The 18,884-nt window shown below is 39.6% G+C and overlaps 1 protein-coding gene across 4 annotated transcripts in view; it reads right to left on the bottom strand.

Moving 5' to 3' along the window:
* Positions 1–494: 494 nt before the first annotated feature.
* Positions 495–18,884, bottom strand: part of dlgap2b (discs, large (Drosophila) homolog-associated protein 2b) — a 121,194-nt gene continuing 102,804 nt past the window's right edge. For all 4 annotated transcript variants that reach the window (XM_076874009.1, XM_076874010.1, XM_076874011.1 and 1 more), the window contains 6 exons: positions 14,205–14,563; positions 12,752–12,837; positions 12,259–12,665; positions 11,858–11,949; positions 10,321–10,473; positions 495–8,599 (listed from right to left, as the gene is read on the bottom strand). In XM_076874009.1, coding sequence (XP_076730124.1) covers positions 8,384–8,599; positions 10,321–10,473; positions 11,858–11,949; positions 12,259–12,665; positions 12,752–12,837; positions 14,205–14,563 — 1,313 coding nt within the window. In that variant the 3' untranslated portion in view covers positions 495–8,383. The remainder of the gene's footprint in view (positions 8,600–10,320; positions 10,474–11,857; positions 11,950–12,258; positions 12,666–12,751; positions 12,838–14,204; positions 14,564–18,884) is intronic.

Genomic DNA, 18,884 nt, shown 5'->3' with positions numbered 1-18,884 from the left:
GTTAAACTTTGCTTTTTTTTTTTTAGCCACTTACTCATGACTTGAGCTTAAATCACTTTTCACTGGATGAACAAAAGACAAAATATGTCAAAATTAAGTCAACTTGGAGCACCATAGGAGGATTTAGTATAAAAACATTCTTTATGTTTACTTTTCAACATCCACCACCCACATTACTTAGTGCTTTGTTCCTTCTCTTTCATTATACTTCTTAGATAAAAAAGTTTTATGATTTAAGCTAAAGGTGGAACTGCTTGGGCAGCACAGGAACAGGCAGGTGCTGTACTGCTCAAACCTTCCAATACCCAAAAAAGGTGCGACTAAGCTGGGAGCATGATGCGTATTTCCATGATATTTAGCCAGCAAACTGTATTGTATTGCTTCATAAACAACCCCATGTGGGATTTTTGAGCTAAAATGCCACATACCTGTGCTACAACTGCACCCTCTCCATCTGATACACAGAGAGATCTCAAAGCACTCTTACAACTATGCTGTTTTCTTCAAAAAGTTTAATTTGCATAATTATTTACAACAGATGGTTGATAGCAGTACTGAGAAGAGGCAAAGTATACTGAACCACATTGATAAGCAGGGAAATAATAAAATGATATAAACTGTTGAAACTGTTTCGAAACCTTGCATTTATAAAAGAAAGTTTACAAGTCATTTATAGATAAACAAAAGTCTAGAAATGAAATATTCAGCTTAAATTAATCCTACAAACACAAACGGATCTGTAGAATGCTGTAATACTGACCAGCAATGAAACACTAAATAATACATTCATTTTCACTATCCTGCATGCTATCTGAAGAGCTTATAAAATAATGTTGACAAAGAAACATTAAACAACAAAAATATGGTCAAGAGTGGAAAATAGTTCCATTTAAATTAGGCATATATTATATATATTTATATATGTATATTTCTGTACAAATACTGAATATTTGGCATTATATTTATCCTCATTATTGATATATCTAACAATTTCAAAATAGTTTTAAGCTAACCACAAACCTTTTTATGCTATGAAATTTTTCTCATGTCACTTTCCAAAAACCCATGAGAGGCCTTTTTAAAAAAAAATGTTTTCTACCCACAGCCACAATACAAGACATTTCTCCACCAAAGGCAAACAAAAGTGACTGTTCTCTCTCCTCATAAAACATGAGACACTAAAAAAAGAAACAAACAAACAACATAAATGTAAAGAAACTCAACAAAACAAAACCCTATTAGGACAATGTACAAATTTGAAAGTGTCTATATTTAGAGCTGATCAGATGATTTATTATGACTCATACCCATAATACAGATGGGCACTGAGGTTACACTGAAATGAGCAATAAAAACAACCTGAATGACATAAGAGGAAATACGTAACCTTTAAGGCTGCCTTAGACATTCATTCTTAGACTGTTTAAGAGAGTTTGATGAAAAGCACGGTACCACTCTCAAGTTTGTAGAACAGCTCAGTCACTATAGAGGAAAACAGGACAACATCCTCCTAGTTTTCTCACTGATTGCGTTGATTCTTTTTTTGTATTCGGAGATTGACTACAAGAAGTTGCACTCTTACTCACAACTGACCGCAAGGTGATTGCCTGGCGGGAGGCAGCCAGTCTCCAAACAGCTGCAATTTGACTCAGACTGATTGTCAGATGGATTGGGGAGGGTTTGCAAACAATTGATGTGAAATTTATAAATACCGAGATAAAAGGTCAGTCTACACCACTGAGTTAGCTCGACTCCCCTGGTTGCATTCTGATTCTGCTCTTATATAAATGCAAGGTTGTTGAGCACCTATATCACTTTGGATTTAAATCAATGTTCTGAGTGATCTCTGAATGAATCAGTTTTAGCTATTTCGTTGCAGTTGCAGATAGGTAGCATGAAGGTAGCAGATAGCTTATCTTAGCATAAAGACTGTGGGGAACAGACAATCCGTGTCTCTCTAAAGGTCATAAAATCTTAATGCAAGCACCCCTAAAGACATCTTGTCATATTCCAAACCAACATAGCAAATATTTGTAGTTTGATGTTTTAGTCTATTTTTTCACATGCACAGATTCTTTCCTCTGTTTCGAGTCTATGTGGTCAAGCTAAGCAACTGCTCGCATCTTCAAAGGAGACACGAATGAAAGTGGTAAGGTCAACTTTTCTACATTAAAGTGTATTTCCTCAGTGTCAGGCCGGTTGCTGCTGAACCGAAACCCCTACGACTTCCCACAGATGTGTCAAAAAATCTAAAGAAGATAATGAAAAGTTATCCCTAATATTTAAATAAGGCTTATTGCTTGAAGAGCAGACACACTCTCACACGTGGGAGCATGACGTGAAACGTGCTCAACAGTGACTCGACGGTTGTTTGCGACAACAGGGCGACGCTCTGATGTCATCGAAAGTCACGTGGTTTTACGAGAAGAGAGAGCAAGCAATAGAAAGACATCTTTGCAGTGCAACTGTATCGGAAACAAGGAGAAAAGAAAAATTGAACGATATTTTAAATGGAGTCCAAAGAGACTTTAAAGATCCCCAAGATATGAAGAAGGGCAACTCAGGGCGCTATCTTGAGGATATACAATGACACTGCTGTTGTAGTGTGTATGCATGTGTGCATTTTGATGCTTTTGGTGTTTGCTGATTGTCAGAATAAAACAACAACCAAAAAAAAAAGTAAATAAAAAAGCAAATTCAGGAAAAATAAAAGTACAAGGAGAAGCGTTGGTTGATTCAGCACCTATACAGACTTCTCTGAGGTTTAACTTCAGGACAGCTGTTATATGATGTCAGGCTAAAATATGGAGGCTGTAAAGCATAACAGCTATCTTGAATAGCGACTAAACAGGGAAACGTGACCCCGACAAAGTAACTCTGACTCGTCATGTTCACGTGAATCTTTTTTTAGAGCGTTGCTGAAAGTTAGTCGACTTTCTGTTTACACTATATTATTTTGAAATCAGCATGAAAGAAATCCTAAACTGAGTCATGAGGAGTGAGCTGTAAAGGATCTGGATGGCGATGACAGCGTGGTGTTTTAGCTCCTGCGGTGCACAGCTCAATGAACGTGGTGCTTTCGGCTCTCTGCGAAGGAAAGATGATCTGCACCAGGGCCTGCAAGCTCTGCCGCCCCACAGAAATACTGCTGCATAGTACACAGGCGTGACAAAGTGTTCCTGTGGAGATCACAACTACTCCTACTAAAACCATGTTTGCTAAAACACTAAACCATGAGGTAAATAGCTGTAGGTGAGCCTGCCTGTCATTGTATGAAAACACTATTGCCCTTTTTTTTTTGGCTGGTCAAGTTTTGTCAGTCTCCCGATTCTGTAGACGTAAATGCCAAGAATGGCAGAAACATCCCAAGATTACAATATCACAGCTAGGAGGAATTAAAAGAAAGACCTTATTAAATAAGTAATCTTTTATGATTAGCAGAAATGGATGTGACATACACTCTGACGTGTAGCATTTACACTGTCATATCCACTGGTTCTCTGCAATTTGTGTGTGTTTTTCATCTCATGTCATAAAAACGAGTCACTATGAATCTTTGTCAAAGAAAATGTGGAAAACAAAATAGCAAATCCTCCTTTGATACCCTCTAGACTTTATTGTGCTGAAGTTTATTACAATAGGACCTCTAAATCAGTCAAATATAAATGTAAATCCATTTGAAATTCTGCAGCCCGACCCAGCCCGGTATCCAGCCCTTGTAAAGGTATTTCAGACAAACTTGCACTCTTAGTGGTGCAGTCCTTTGCAGGTTGCAGTCTTTTTTTCCATACTTCAACCCAAAAACATTCACTCAGTCCTATGTGAATCAAACTTTAAGGCACCTGAGGATTTGTCATATACATAGTTGCCAGACTTCTAAGCCCCTCATAGCATGATGGGAAAAACTGGGAGACGTGAAAGACAAATATTATGTGTTTCATTGGAAATGGTATGCAAATGAAGGGTAAATGGTGCCATGTTTACACAATAGCCCTGCATTATTCCACAATAGCACACACTTTAGCTAAATTTCTGACCATGTGTGCCGTTATTGTCACAATATATTATATTAGCATCCCTGCGACTCTTGAGGACATCTTTGTTTCTGACGTTAGCCTTCCTGACATGCAGTTGGTGCAAAAACATCCCTCCCATTCATGCCGTGTGGCCGTTACTCTGAATCCTGTTTATTTTTTTAAGCCATTCTTTTAAGGTGGCGAGTTCAGAAAGCGTCAAAGTCATTTTGTAGATTTTACTCAAGCTTACTGGTTGAAAAGCCCGCAAGCAACAGTAACTCAAAGCTACAAAAGGACAACAAATAAAAATAAAAAAGCTTCTTTTCAATAGGTAGTTCTTTAAATATCATCAAGTACTACATAAGATGGTATCACAGTATTCAGTCTGTGGGAAGCAGACTTGATTTGCATGACTTTCAGTCAGGTGGAAGAGCAGCTGGATTGTTAAAATAGCCCATCAACGGTTGTCATAATTCAGAGAAACGGTCGCCAATCATTCCAAGGGCGCAACTTAGGGAGGAACCAGTGAAATAAATGAGGACTTTCATATTTCTAAACCAACAGACCAAACCTACAGACCAAAACTGAGTGAAGATGCTAGGGAAATGATATTAAAGGATGGAAATGGAGACAGCCCCCCAAGACAAAATAAATGAAGAGTGATGAACAAAATCACCACAGTTCTTAGATTTGGGGGTAATAATTGAGAATATACGTGTTCATTGAAGCGCTTAACCGTGTATTATATGCATACGGCAATGAACGCTAAGATGGTAAATTGTATGAATGATTATAAAGTAGTAAATTGTAATATTATGTGAAAAATGGACAAAATGTTCAAATGCAACCCAAGCAAGGAGGCTAAAGAAAAGGTTTCTGTGTGATAATACGGGCTGGATGAAAACTGCAGCCTGTATAGCATCAATAAATTAAAGACAGACCACACCTTTCCACCAACCAACTGCTCTGAAAACCCCAAAAAACCCAAAACAAAAACACTACAGAACGGTATGAATTAAAAAAGAAAAGCCCCAAATAAATGGATATGAATGAAAAAACGATTTCCTCTTTTTGAAAAGGGGAAAATAAATCTGACCAGTCAGGACGTACTGGATCCTCCCTCTTGCAATACACTAAAAGCTGTGTGTTATTATTGGCTGTAAATTGTATTGATTCCTCGGAAATTAAAGCCAAGTCCTTGTCGTCTTTTGGATGAAATTACTGTACCTTCTTCTTTGTTCTACAGTGGGACACACAGCCTGCAGGGACATATATGCATTTAGATCAACTAAATCACTGAACTCAAATGTGGATAACAAGGAGCTGGATGGCAGATTACCTTTATTACTCAGTTTAAATGCGAAACAGTTACTTTCTATATAAATCTGCCTACTTTAAACATCCTGCTTTCATTAAATCCTATTTTACTTAATTTATAATATTCATTCATGTGTGAAGTGGCTCTACTACGATTTCAGTTTTCACAGATAAGTGTGCGCTTTTCTTTCAGCAATACTTCACACTTCTGGAATAACTGTGAACTACATTTGTGATATCGTAAATTTGATAAAAGCGTAGGAGGATGTAATTCTCTCTGTGTCTCCTGTTATTTTATCACACCCTGTTTCGTCTTTAAATCAGTCACATTAAGTAGAAAAAAAAAAACGATTTGAGATGAGCAAATATACAATAAAAAAGTAAAAGGTTTGAGAGTGACTTCAGCCCTGTCCAATTTAGTTGGAATTTCATCTTATTTTTATATTTATTTATTTATTTTTTGCATCATCGGAGGCTGTACATTCACGACTGTTTTGGTTAAGGCCATCTGGTAAGGTAGGGTCTTCTAGCACTGATGTACACCCACAATCCCTCACAACAAGCATGTTTCACTGCCTCCCAGAAGTACTGATGGTACACAGACTGCTCTCCCCTACTGAGTGCCATTCCTGTGGCCATAACAACATTCGTATTCATTAGTTGGGGTTCAGATTGGCAAATGAGGATGAATGGGCTTGCATCGCAGGTGTCAGGGAGTATAAAATATGGACGCGTATTATTATGTACTTTCAGCTATAGCAGTATGCCCTTGGCTCAAGGCGGGCATACGGTATTAGATTTTAGCTTGAGGTTGGTGGAATGTCAAAGCCTGTAATCTCTCCCATGCGATAAACAGATATCCCTGACCTCTTTGCAGTTTCGAAAGGAACTTAAGCCATCGTACCTTCTCCACATTTACATCACTGAGGGCAAGAGCATTGCAAAGATGATCGTTTCTAAAGTCACAATCTACCACAAGTCATCGGAGAGACGGTGGGCACCATATTAATAAATCTCTGTTTAAAAAGTCCTTGAGTGTGTGTGTGTGTGCGTGCACATAGGACTGGGTAAAGGACAACAGTTTTAGAGTAAAAAGCAGCACCATTTACTATAGTAACTGAATATTGTTAAAGTGTCATTTGCACCTGTCTTTCCTAGACTATGTGAGCAGATCAAAATAAGAACAGAAGGGCTTTCATTATGCGCCACTTGGTAAAAAGGTCAGATGCAGTGAGTTATGAGAAATGGTTTGTTAGCTAAAGAACACCTTTTAGTCATTAGGACAGATACATTGTCAAATCAACCAACAACAGGTTTAACTAGAAATACTAAATGTTTACTGTAGATTGTGACGTTGGTCATATGATAGATACTGCAAGTAGAAGTAAAAATGTTAGAATTACAATATTTCCTTACGCGATGGCAGTAATGCCATTAAGAAGAAAAAAAAGAAACAATATGACAAAAAGGTGCAATTTCTATGACCTATAGAGTAATACTGTATGAAATTCTGTAGTAAATTTTCCATATCTGTCCTTGCAATTCAACTGCAACAATATCGCATGAGCTTCATAAACTACATTTCCCTTGGAAATACAAACATGTATATTATAAGGTGCAAAATGCATTTTTTTTTTTTTTTTTTGATACAGTCACCTCTTTCGGGCCATGTAAAACTCTGTTTTGTTAATAATTCATATTTTTTCTGCAATGGAAATGCATCCAGCAGCAAATAACCTACATGTCGTAGAATTGTCTAGTCTTGATGAACATGAATGGATGTGGAAATGATGGAGTTTTAGTCATATTTTTAGATCTCAGTCAGCAACACTGGGCAGCAGCTGCAGCATGCCTGATTAAACATGGAAAAGTATTGTTGGATCGATATGAAGGGTCCCAAACACCCTATCAAAACTTTTGTTACTCTCCATCTATTCCGACTTCAAATTTAATGGGAAGCGTTGAAGAAATGACTTCCCCTGCATTTCTTTCAGCAGTTACAGATTTTCAGAGGCTCGTCAATCGCGCTAAGTGACATCATTATGGGAAACCACCCCCGCACAGGTTGCTTTAGCCCAAGACCACTGTTGCTGGTGAGAAAAAAGTTGCACTTTTGTGTTTTCTTTTAAATGTGGCAAGTGCTGTATAACATCACCCTCAACACAGTGCAAGAATGGGAACGATGGAAAAGTCTAGTACCCCTTTTCCACCCGCCCAGTCCAGGTGCCTAATCTTCAGCTGGTTCCGTCCATTTCCAAAGAAGCAGAGGTGCCGTAAAATTGCCTGTCCCAAAGCTGGAACCATCGGTGGCTATGGGAGGGGGCTACTGCATTAAATCCACCAATAATTGGCATATGCAATCCACAAAGGCTTTTCTGTTGCTGTGACTTCTATGATGTAGTGGCCGTTTTTCAGACCTGTCAAAATGTGGGCTGGTTCTCAAAAGGCACCGAGGCAGAACTGGCACTGGCACTGTATAAGTGGAAAAGAGGTATAAGAAAATGCTGGTGTGGAAAATAAAAAAAAACAGTGATGTGGTGTAGTAAGGATGAATGTTTGTTTTAGGCTTTATAAACTAATCGTCATGGTGCAGAACTCGTGGGGGCGAAAAAAAAAATCCCCTGTGGTCTTAAAACTACACTAAGCAAATTTCTGTTTTAGCCGCTCCAAGTGGCAGAAATGTAACTGATTTTAATTTTTTTTTTTTGCTGTTGTTGTTCTTATTTTAAATATCCACATCCGTGCATAAACACCATACTGTCATCACCAATTCAGCTGGCCCAAGATCATCATTAGCCAAACAAATGACCAAAAAAACAAGAGGGAAATGATCTGTTGTCCAGTTTTTACTGTTCTGGAGACACTTTTGGTTTCTACAGGTGAAATATTTGCTTAGTGTAGATTCAGTAGAGACAACCCAGGGTATTACAACAGATGGAAACATGAATGAGCAGCGACAATAGTTGACAGCACAAGGGGGCTGAATGTGGCGCCACGTGCTGGTGTCGAGTGGAGGTGCACGAGGGGAGCTGAGGATGAATCCGTGGACCTCAAAGCCGCGTCTGGGCTTCAGGGATGTAGATCTCGATGCTGTCTGCCCTCTCTGTGGCCGAGTTCTGTCTGAAAGAAGCTGCTCTTTTGGCAGCCATGAGGCGTCTGCGGGCTTCCTGTCGCTGGCGGTCCTGAAGGTCCAGAGAGCGTTCCCGCATCACACCGCCACGCCCCTTGGCTGACCTTTTTGGCAGAGGGGGTGGCCACTTCCGCTCCTTAAGACACAGAATGACATAACAACTGGAAGTTGGTTCACAGTAGGCTTCTTAATATGTACTAAACAAGATAACAGCCCAGTAACTGATATTTATTATGGTATTTTCTGCTGGGACGTGGAAGTAAACTGTGCAAAGAAAACAGAAAAAAAATCAGATTATAAATAAAAAAACAACCCAAAACATGAAAATGTATACTTTTTATTTAGTTTGCTTGTTGTACGTGATTGCATTATGGAAAAACACAAAGGGGTTTCTTATTGAGCTCAGAGCAAGAACTTGTAATTGAGAGTTATGAGGAAAAGTTAATATTAACTAGCAGATAAAAGACTGCCACAGTGGACAAATGTAGAATGAAATTGGGCAGAGATGATAAATGTTGATTAATATGGGGCCAATTAATTAAATGCTTAAAGCACCTTTATTCACTATGAAGACTTGATTTCGGGCTAAATTTGGCTTTAATATATAGACTCTTGATATCTGAGCAAATTTAAATTGGAAAGAGTCCGGTATCACAGCGTGTTGTCTAACTCGAGAAGAGAAGTCGTTTACACCAACAGCATTGGCTACAAAATGAAAATTCATCAGCAGAATTACTCATTAATTACTCACTGCTGCTGGATGCTTAAAAATGCAAAAATCTGCCTCTTGCGGTCCATAAGCTGCACAAATACACAAAATCTGGAAACTCATACTGATTGTGTCATCGAAAATCTTCACCTTTGAACATTTAATCGCACTGATACACAGTCTGATTGCAGGGTGAACTTTTTGCGGCTGTTTGGGAAGCCGGTGTTGGTTTAAATGGAGCCTGCCTCGAAGGTGAAAAGGCAGAGCATCTGTGTCACCGCTAGGGTTCGGCGTCATAGAGATTGCAACGTGTCTATTAACTGCTGGAGGTAAACAACTCCTCGCAAGCATGAAGATAATTATCCAAGTGCCCTGAAGGATGCTGTCGATCTCTAAAAACACATTACCATTTAAATGTGCTTCCAAATGCGGCTCTTTCGTCTATGAGCGCCACTCGTGTAAGTGCGCTTTCACTTATGGTGTGGTGAAAGTGCTTTAACTGGATGGTTTAATGACTAAAATGCCTTTTATGTCACCACGATCATTATTCACGCCTTGGATTTTGTTTTGCATATTTGCTCCTGTGCTTTGTGCACCTGTCGGAGGAAAACTTTTGCTTTATGCTTGTCCGACGGTGTTAGAGCTTTCAAAATAAAAGTGGCTTTGATCTATCGTGTTCCTGAAAAAGCCAGTAACTATCCGGTGCAGATGTTGTGATAAAAAGTCAAAGTAATTTGTGTGTTTAAATGCTGTGTGAAAACTGCCTGTGATTTAGTCTGACATTAAGGAAACTCACACCAAGTGTTTTTCCCCATTAACATTAGGAGCTGATAAATTTTTCACAAGCAACTTGGATGAAATTACTAAAAGCTTAAGAGCCATTCAATTTTACTTTAACACCCTGAACCAGATACTCAGTGATAATATGAAAATGTAAGTCACTTTTAGAGGATGCCACTAGCTTTCTAATCTAACTTGTGCCGCCTCCTTTGTTATGCTTTGTAACCTCCTGCTGGTCCAGGGTCTAAAAATGGAACAGAAATGCTGTTGGTGTAGTTTCCTCTAAAGCTGAGTGAGTTCATCTGGAGCCCATTATGACTTGTTATTATAAGTGTGTGGAAGCATAGGAAAAGAGCAAATGGTTTAACCTTCTTCTCTGGGCTCTCCACCAGCTGCCACTGGTTGCTCTTGATCTGCTGCAGCTCATCAAACTTGGCAGTGACGTCATCGATGGAAAGTTGCAAAAGGTCCCAGAATCCAGCCAGGTCCTGAGATGTGGGTCTGGGCATGGCACTGGGGTCCTAAAGAGACGGAGGGGCTTATAAAGATGTGCATCAAATCCAGTGTTCAAAAGTCCACCTTCTTTCTGGGACTTGCCGTTACTCAAAGCTACACTTGAACCTCACCACTTTGACCACTGTGTGGCAGTATAGCACCAACATTGGCTCATGACCTCAGCTGGCAGTTTTTGAGAATTGTTTTTTCTCCATTATTTGCTTAAGCGATTACTGTGATAAACAAGTCGCATATGTGCAGAATGCTGAAGACACGGAAGCAAAGAGATACACTGTTACAAAATTGTTGTGTTTTTCTTTTTGTAACAGCATCGATTTTGCCTGCCTGAGTGTTTTTCCAGAGAGATTTAGTTTCTGTGTTCGGACAGTACCGTAATGTAATTATTATCTAAGAAGATTACATTTCATGTTAAAGAGAAACCTGGTACACACTGCTGCTGTATTTCTACATATATGCACATCTGGATGTTGCTTGCACATCACAGCTCACAAAATTAAGCAGATAGAGCCTCATTACTTCAGACACCACACAGAGAATGAGTGTGCGCTGACATCAAGAAAAGGTCTGTCAAGCCAAACTTCAAAAGCAAATTCAGAGCTTTTTATAGATACAAAATGCAGTTCTTCCTCCATCCAGCAGGTGAAACAGATCCATTCTCCCATTCAGACACGTCTGAAAGCTCAGGGCAATCTAAAGCTTGTCACTACCAATGTTAGACTTAATTCATCATCCTATTATCTGAGGGGAGAGAGGGAGAGAGAGTGGCCCAAAATCATCTAAAGAAGAGCAACACAGTGAGTTAAGAGACAAAAAAAACCCCAGCAGAAGGCAGTGAGAGAGGTGATTTCAGCCACCTCCACAAGGTTTTGCATTTCATTTACATTTTTGTTTTAATTATCTACGTTTTATAAAGAGGTGATTAAGTTTCAGGCTGCCTCTTTGTGTATCTGCAGAAACATCCCCATTTACGATTCTGCAATCTTTTGATATATGCTGACTCTGTAAAGTCTGCATTAGAAAAGGTATGAGTTTCCAGCAGACGTGACATGATGGCTAAACAGTGAGACAGCGTGGCAGTCCATTACTAAAACTCTGAGTTCCCATTCAGACTGCTGTCTCTGTGCATTAATGGATAGCCTCAACACAGGTGCTGCTTCCTATTGGAATTCCCCTTTCGTTTACTGCGGGGTCAATAGCTGCAGAGAGACTGCTTCGCTATCGATCTCTGTGGTCTATTTCTGGAAAGCACACAAGTGCAGCGTCAGGCCAAGCGCCTTCTCAAAGCGCTGAGAAAAAGGAGCCAATCAACAAGTTTACCCCTGACCTTTTGCGTGTTTTTGTACAGCATGTTGAAACAGGGATTTTGTCTGAAAGACATGCAGTACTCACCAGATTCTGCTGGCATAGCCAGTAAAACTGCTGAAACTTTTGAGACATTAATAACTGAGCACTCCCAACTGCACTTCGGATTTTTCCTAGGACTGGACACGTACACAAGCACAGAGAGAGGGAGAAAGAGAGAGTGCTTTATTACAGACAGCTTGGCAAAAGCCAACATGGTGAGCAATATCTTTCGGTCATTCACAAGAATCCAATCTGCTCACAAAATGCCTGTCACGATTCAGTATTCTCATTTTCAATGACAGCTATTACTGAGAATGTTCGGCTTGGCTATACTGCTATAAAGTCTGCAAAAAGAACATTCAAAGAGTAAATGTCATGAAAGCATTGAAATCCCGCAACAAAAGCACTGGATTTGACAAAAGTGTCCTTTCCATCAGTACACTCACTCTCCTCTGACAGGTCATGCTCCTCTGCCTCTGCCTCCATCTCTTTGCACCATGCCTCCAACCGCTTGGTCTCGTTGTGAAGGAGCTGCATAAACCAGCTGCCGTCCCTGCGGAGGGGGGTTACTCGGCCTGTGTCGGTGCTCTCCAGGCTGGGTTCAACCAGCCAGGGTTCAGGCTGCGGGCTGGGTGGCCCACTGGAAGGCCGGTAGTCCTCCCTGTAACTGAAAAGGCCCTGTGTGCGCACCGTACGGATCGCTCCATACTGTGTTGGCGTGCTGGGCTCAGAGTGGCGGCCGAAGGCACCACCGAACTGCAAACCTTTATCCTCCATGGAGGGAAATCCCTCCAACTCCATGTCTGCTTGCACTGCAGTGGTCACACTGTTGGAGCGCTTGAACCTCCCATGCCTACCAGGAACACAATGAAATGTAAAGACTCTAACTGAGATTTTAAAAAATGCACTGTGACACTTTCCTTCATCTCTGCTACATACCGTTTTTTATCCTCCACCTGGATCCCTATAGAATGGAACTGAGGAAGGCCTTTAGTGTCAGTCTCAGAGTCTGTCACAGTTTCCACCTGATAAATGCAACAAGAGAACACTGAAATTTACAGACACGCCAAAGTACAGATGCACATTTTTAGCACCTAAAAGAAGTTTGACATTGAGATGTTTGTTACATACTGCCAAGTATAAAAAAACCCAACTTACGTGTAAGAGTAGCTTTACATTATCATTGATTGATCGGCTGATTCAGATCTGCAGTTTTCTATTTACCACACTGAGCTTGATGGCATTGACTCAGTGTAAGCCTGACTTAAGAGTCATTTTACACAATCTAAATGTCAGGTGTGCTGTGGGATTTGGTATATCTCTGGCCTACAAAACACCTGCCACGCCATGACTTTCTTGCCATATTTGACCCACACAACATTTGCCAGAACTGTAACTGAGTCATAAATGCCATAAAAGTGCCATAAGTAGAACTTAGAGCTCAAATGTGCCTAATTTCTGATACAAAAAGCACCATAGGGATATATATGACCTGTTTGTAATTACAGTACATGATCTATGTGATAAAATTGGTTACCCCTAGAAATTTGCACAGGTCCCAGAAAAAGTTGAATTTTATCCAGGAGTTTGGCACTTCTTGAGCAACAAACTATGCAATAGAAAATCATCTAGTTTACATTAGAGTCCTGGTAGACACATTTTCATAGAAAATATGTGGAAATGCCCACAGGTCCAAAATAAATACAGTCTGCAAAGGAATTCTTGCAATGGAGTGGAATGTGGACACTTGCCTTCAGGGCGCTAAGCCAGACAGTACATAAAACAGAGACCTTCTTTATCTCACAGCAGACCTCCTTGTTTAAGCAGTAACATGATGGGAGCTACCTCAGCCGGTAGTGAAGGTGTGTTCAAGAGGTGAAAAACATAAATCACCAATTTATCCTTGCTGCTGGGTTCTTTTAATAAGCCCTCGGTAGTCTTGACATATGTAAAGGTCAACAAGACTCCATAGCCATGCACATTTGGGTATTAGTCACAATGAAAGAAAAATGACACATTGAACTAGTGCGGACACTTGTAGTTTGTCAGTTCAGCATTTTAATGTCTCTGTGCCCAGAGATGTATTAAAAAAGATCAGTTATTTATACATTTTGACAAAAATCATAGAAGCCAAAATGCCATCGTAATTTTCATTCTCTGAATCATGACCCAAGTTTATACGATTAAGAGCAAAGAGTGGAGATTATACTGAATGTCTGATTCACATTGGCGATCTGTTTATCAAAATGAGAAGTAGCCTTTCAGCCAGGACAGAACAAAAGAAGACAAATGGGACCTTCCTGGCACTTGGTGTAATCAGGGGAGTGGAGGGAGGTGGGGTTTAGCAATAGAGGCGAAAGAGGAAGTGAGTGGCCCGCGGTTATGTTGTTACCTGTATCCCAATAGAGGAACGTGGGGTTTTGAGGTACTCCTCAGCCTTGGACACCAGCACTGCTTTGTCGCATGTCTGGACCGAGGTGTGGCTGCCTAACGATGCATGCCTCTTGCTTGCTGCTGACTCCATGGCCATGGTAACCGCCTTGGTGCTGTCCAGGCTGTCCATGGAGCTGTAGATGGGACGGCCGAGACTGTCTGTGGTCCACAGACCACCCCGTGGATGCCTGCCCTCATGGTAGGCATCTTGGGTGGACTCTGTACTGCTCTGGGCTGTTACAGAGATAAGAGGCTTGGTGGTGGTGCGCGGGGGCACAGGAGGTGGAGTCTTCTTGTAACTGGGAGGATATGATACCGCTGGATAGCACAAGCAAGATGAGAGGACGAGGACAAGGCAAGACAAGGGTAGAGGATAAAAACAAAAAATAACATGAGAATGATAAATGTGGCCAAAGCTGACGAGTGTGTGATAGAGAAGCTTCATAGCTTGATGAGAGATTAGGCATTAGGGCACTTAAAGGGAGGGAAATGTCATTAAGGTAGAAAGCATCAGCAGCTTTGTAATATGTCTGTGTTTATTGGAAAGTACAATGAAGGATTATGGGAAGATTTTTGGTCTTTCAAGTGCAAATGAGAATTTGATGGTAATCCATCCAGATGGACCTCACTGCAGAATTGGAAACATACCAATTTCACTTGCTTTGCAAAGGCATATTAAAACACCTAAGATTTAGTTGTTCAGCATAGAAATTTTGATGCCATTCAATTTGTAGGAAAATAGTCTTGGCAGAAAAAGCATAGTTCAATTTAGTTAAATATATATAATATCCTCTTTCAAGTATGATCTCCATGGTAAATGTAGATACTATCGATTTGTTTGCATATATACATTTTACATTTTATTAATTGGATGCTCTGGTTTTTGTTTTAGTAATACAATTCAAGTAGAAGTACTATGAAACTCCCTACAGTTACCTACTTTAGCCTGACTGGATCTATTAGTGAAATCTTTCTTTAATTATATATTGTTTTATACATACCAGAGAGTAATCATGTTCCTTAATTTTATAATGGCATCTATCTGTAAAACCCTAGTTAATTAAAGCCTAAATCCAAAGGTTGCTCCATAAATTAAGCTTGAGTTTAATGGGCCCTCGAAACTGGTATTTTTTTTACCACCAAACAAAGCCCTAAATCAACCACTGACTAGATTAAGACTGAGAAAATCACAGCTTGAATAATTATAAGCTATATTGAGAAAAAGCCATTGTGCCCCATTTGAAGCATCACTCATTCACCTCTGCAGCGCTTTTGATGCACTTTGAACATCTCCCACTCAGGCACACATAGAAAAATATGCTAGTCTTCAGTAGCATACTGCAGGAATTTCATAGCAAGCTTCAGATGTTGACTCTACACTGACATAGAAAGGTGCAGACTGTTTCTAACATAGCAAAATTACACAATCAACTTGTGATTGCAGGTAATTACATGCAATATGTAATAAAAAGCCACACTGAAACCTGTTCAACCAAACCTAGTCACAGATTTGACTTCCTTCCAACTGGAGTTCTGTAAGACACAGCAGGTGAGTACCAAAATATAAAGAGCACAGTGACTCAGACAGCATGCAACTCAAAGCTTTCTATTTTTGCATCCTGGATTTGTTTGACTTACTGAAAGAAGCTGAAAATGTCACAGATTGCTTGGTACCAGAAACAAGCTGAATGATACAAATGTCTGAATGTCTCTACTCTACTGTCTGTATTTGTTTACTGGCACAATTATGTCGCCAATGTATCATTTTCAAGTCAGTTCGTTAATTAGATTTTTAAATAAAATATTAAAGATGCTCATTGGCTGTTTATTTTTGAAGATTTCTTTTTAATCCAACAACTGAACATAACACTACATTAGAAGGAAGTTAAATAAATATAAAGTACAGATCGTTTACACAGTAGCCTTTAATAGTAAGACTATGAACTTAAATAGATCAACAGTCTTCACTAATCTCATCTATAATATCTATTATTACCAGCTAGACCAAGTCAAATGTTTAATTCTTATTTTCCTCACGATATTTTCAAAGATATGTGAAGCAAATCCCATTTTATTTCTTGTACATCAATCCTAAATGTATGTATTTATATATACAGCGCTACTACAGGTAACTTTTTGGTAAATCACTTGGGACTGTTAGGGTCCCTAGGTCGTTGACCCAGTGTTTTGTGTTTTTGGTTCTTTGATTTTGTTATTTCATTATATTCTAGCTTTGCTTTACGGGTTTTTGGATTATTCTTAGTTAAGGTTCTCTGGGTGGGGTTTGGTTAGAGTTTTAGTGTTCTGGTTTTCTGTCTGTGTAATCCTTAGTTGCTGTCTCCCCTGTCTGCCCTGGTCCCACGTCTCTGTTCCCTCTGTTGTAGTGACTGCATGTGAGTCTGTGTCTTTTGTTCAGTCTCTGTTATGTTTCCTGTTTTACTTTGAAAGTCCATGTCTCATGTTAATGTGTCTGGTTTTGGTTCCTTTGTCTCGTTAGGCCTGATTTGCCCCAGCTGTGTTTCCCTCCTGTTACTCATTCCCTGATTGCTCCCTCTGTGTATTTAAGCCCTGTGTTTCTCTGTGTCTGTGCTGTGATCTACCGTTTATTTTGCTGTGTGTTTTGTCAGTCTGCCGGTGTTAGTTTATTTTGATTTTTTCCAGTTATGTTATGTTTGAGATCAACATTAAAGCTGTTTCGGTTTAAGTTTGTCTCTGGAGTCTGCACCTTGGGTCCTATTCCTGTCTGCACACAGCCGTCACTTAACAGGGACACTGTTTGAAACATCAGCTCTTCCACATTTTTTCATATGAGCAGTGTTTAAGTCAACTGGGCCAACTATTTAGCAAAAATGGGCCACTCATACAGTGGTTCAAATCTGCTGAACGGCTACCCTGCGGTACCCCTGAGCAAGGTACTGTCCCTACACACTGCTCCCCGGGCACCCAATGGCTGCCCACTGCTTCACTGAGTGAATGGGTTAAATGCAGAGAGGAATTTCCTCAAGGGGATCAATAAAGTATACTTTCTTTCTTCTATACTGCAAAGTAGACATTTCCAATGAAACAAACTGACTTAAGACTGAATCTTGAGATCAGTTTGATTGTATAATGTAAAAATGGAACATTGCATTTAAATGTAATCAAAAGGATGAATAAATAAGTAATGCATAAACAAATAATGTAACAATCACCTCGTCATCACCTCTTCATTATCAGCTCCTGGTGGAGGGCTCCACCATGAAAAGATTCATAACAGCAAAACCCCAGTAAACATGGAAATTTAAAGAGGCTAACAAAGGTAAAGTGGGTAAAGCTAAAGCTAGCCACAGCTAAGAGCCAGTAAACAAGCTAGCAGCCTTGATAGCAGTGAAAGGAACAAGGAAAATTATGGAGACGAGGGGAAAAAGGGAAAATGCTGGATGTTGTGCTGGAATTATAAACTGCAAAAATCATGTAAGTGTCTGACATTTATTTTGTCATTTAAATCCACTGCATCTGCTTTTGGTTAGTAAGCTAAAACCTGTCAAGTAAAGGCGGATGTGCAGCAACGATCCTATAACCTACTCTTATTTGGTGAAAGTTGTTATTTTCTACATTTTTAGTGAAGTATGGTTTAGTCACTCCTTTTGGAGTTCAAATTAAATTGATTAATTACATTGCTAGTTGAGGTCAGCTACCATAACTACCTTCTTTTATTTGTTACAGCTGTTGTATACAGACTAGGAATCAGCGGCTAACTCACAACACAATTAGCTCTCTGGTTTGTTCTTCACATCGTGTTTCCTTCTGTTTCTTCAGCTGTATTGCAACTTCATTTCAGTTTAACTGTATTCATTTTGGAATGATTTACATTAAAAAGAAAGCATACAGTCTTGTAAGAGAGAGTCTGCCTGTCTGTAACAGAAAATATTTGCATCAATAACCTAGCACAAAAGCAAGCAATACTACTGTATATGTTGAATAATGTTCATTTTCCCAACCCTATTACAGACCTACTAAAGACAAAAAAATGCTAATGCATTGAGGAAGTTGTTAGAATAAATCTGCATTTTTGTTTGTGTTACAGTCTCTAAATGCAAAAGTACATTTAAAGTTATCAAAGCTGTTAATTTTGCCCAATGGTGGTCTTCACCGAGTCTCCAACATTCTTGTAAGAGTAGGAATGACCACTGTGTTGTTTTTGAATAACCAAATAACTGAGCAATCATATAGTTTGCTGCAGATGTAATGACTGTACACCCACAACAGTGTAATGAAAAAGAAATTAGCCTGTAAGTTGAGTCAGCACTACACAGCTGTGCTGCAGTTCATTCATGTACATCATGATTGTCTGAATGAACTGACATTTGGAAACAGATTTGTTGCCCTCACATTTACAGTTATGCACTGGACAAAATTATTGAATAATTTGCTTAGGTTAACGTTGTTTAGTGAAGACATTTAATTTGCTGACTCTACTTACACTGTCACCACTTAATAGGCTTCTGAGAGTATTGTCCTACTTCAGTGTGGGGAGGGGGAATCACAACATATTGCTGTAACACCTACTGGACACCAGATGTCCCCAATGTAGACTGTACTGTACTTTCCATGTTTTCCATCTGTTAGTCTGGAAATTTTATGAATGAAATTTTACGTG

The sequence above is a fragment of the Maylandia zebra genome, linkage group LG15, assembly GCF_041146795.1.
Source record: "Maylandia zebra isolate NMK-2024a linkage group LG15, Mzebra_GT3a, whole genome shotgun sequence".
Classification (NCBI taxonomy): Eukaryota; Metazoa; Chordata; class Actinopteri; order Cichliformes; family Cichlidae; genus Maylandia; species Maylandia zebra.
The sequence above is the reverse complement of the archived record's forward strand: the minus strand, read 5'-3'. Positions and strand labels throughout refer to the sequence as shown.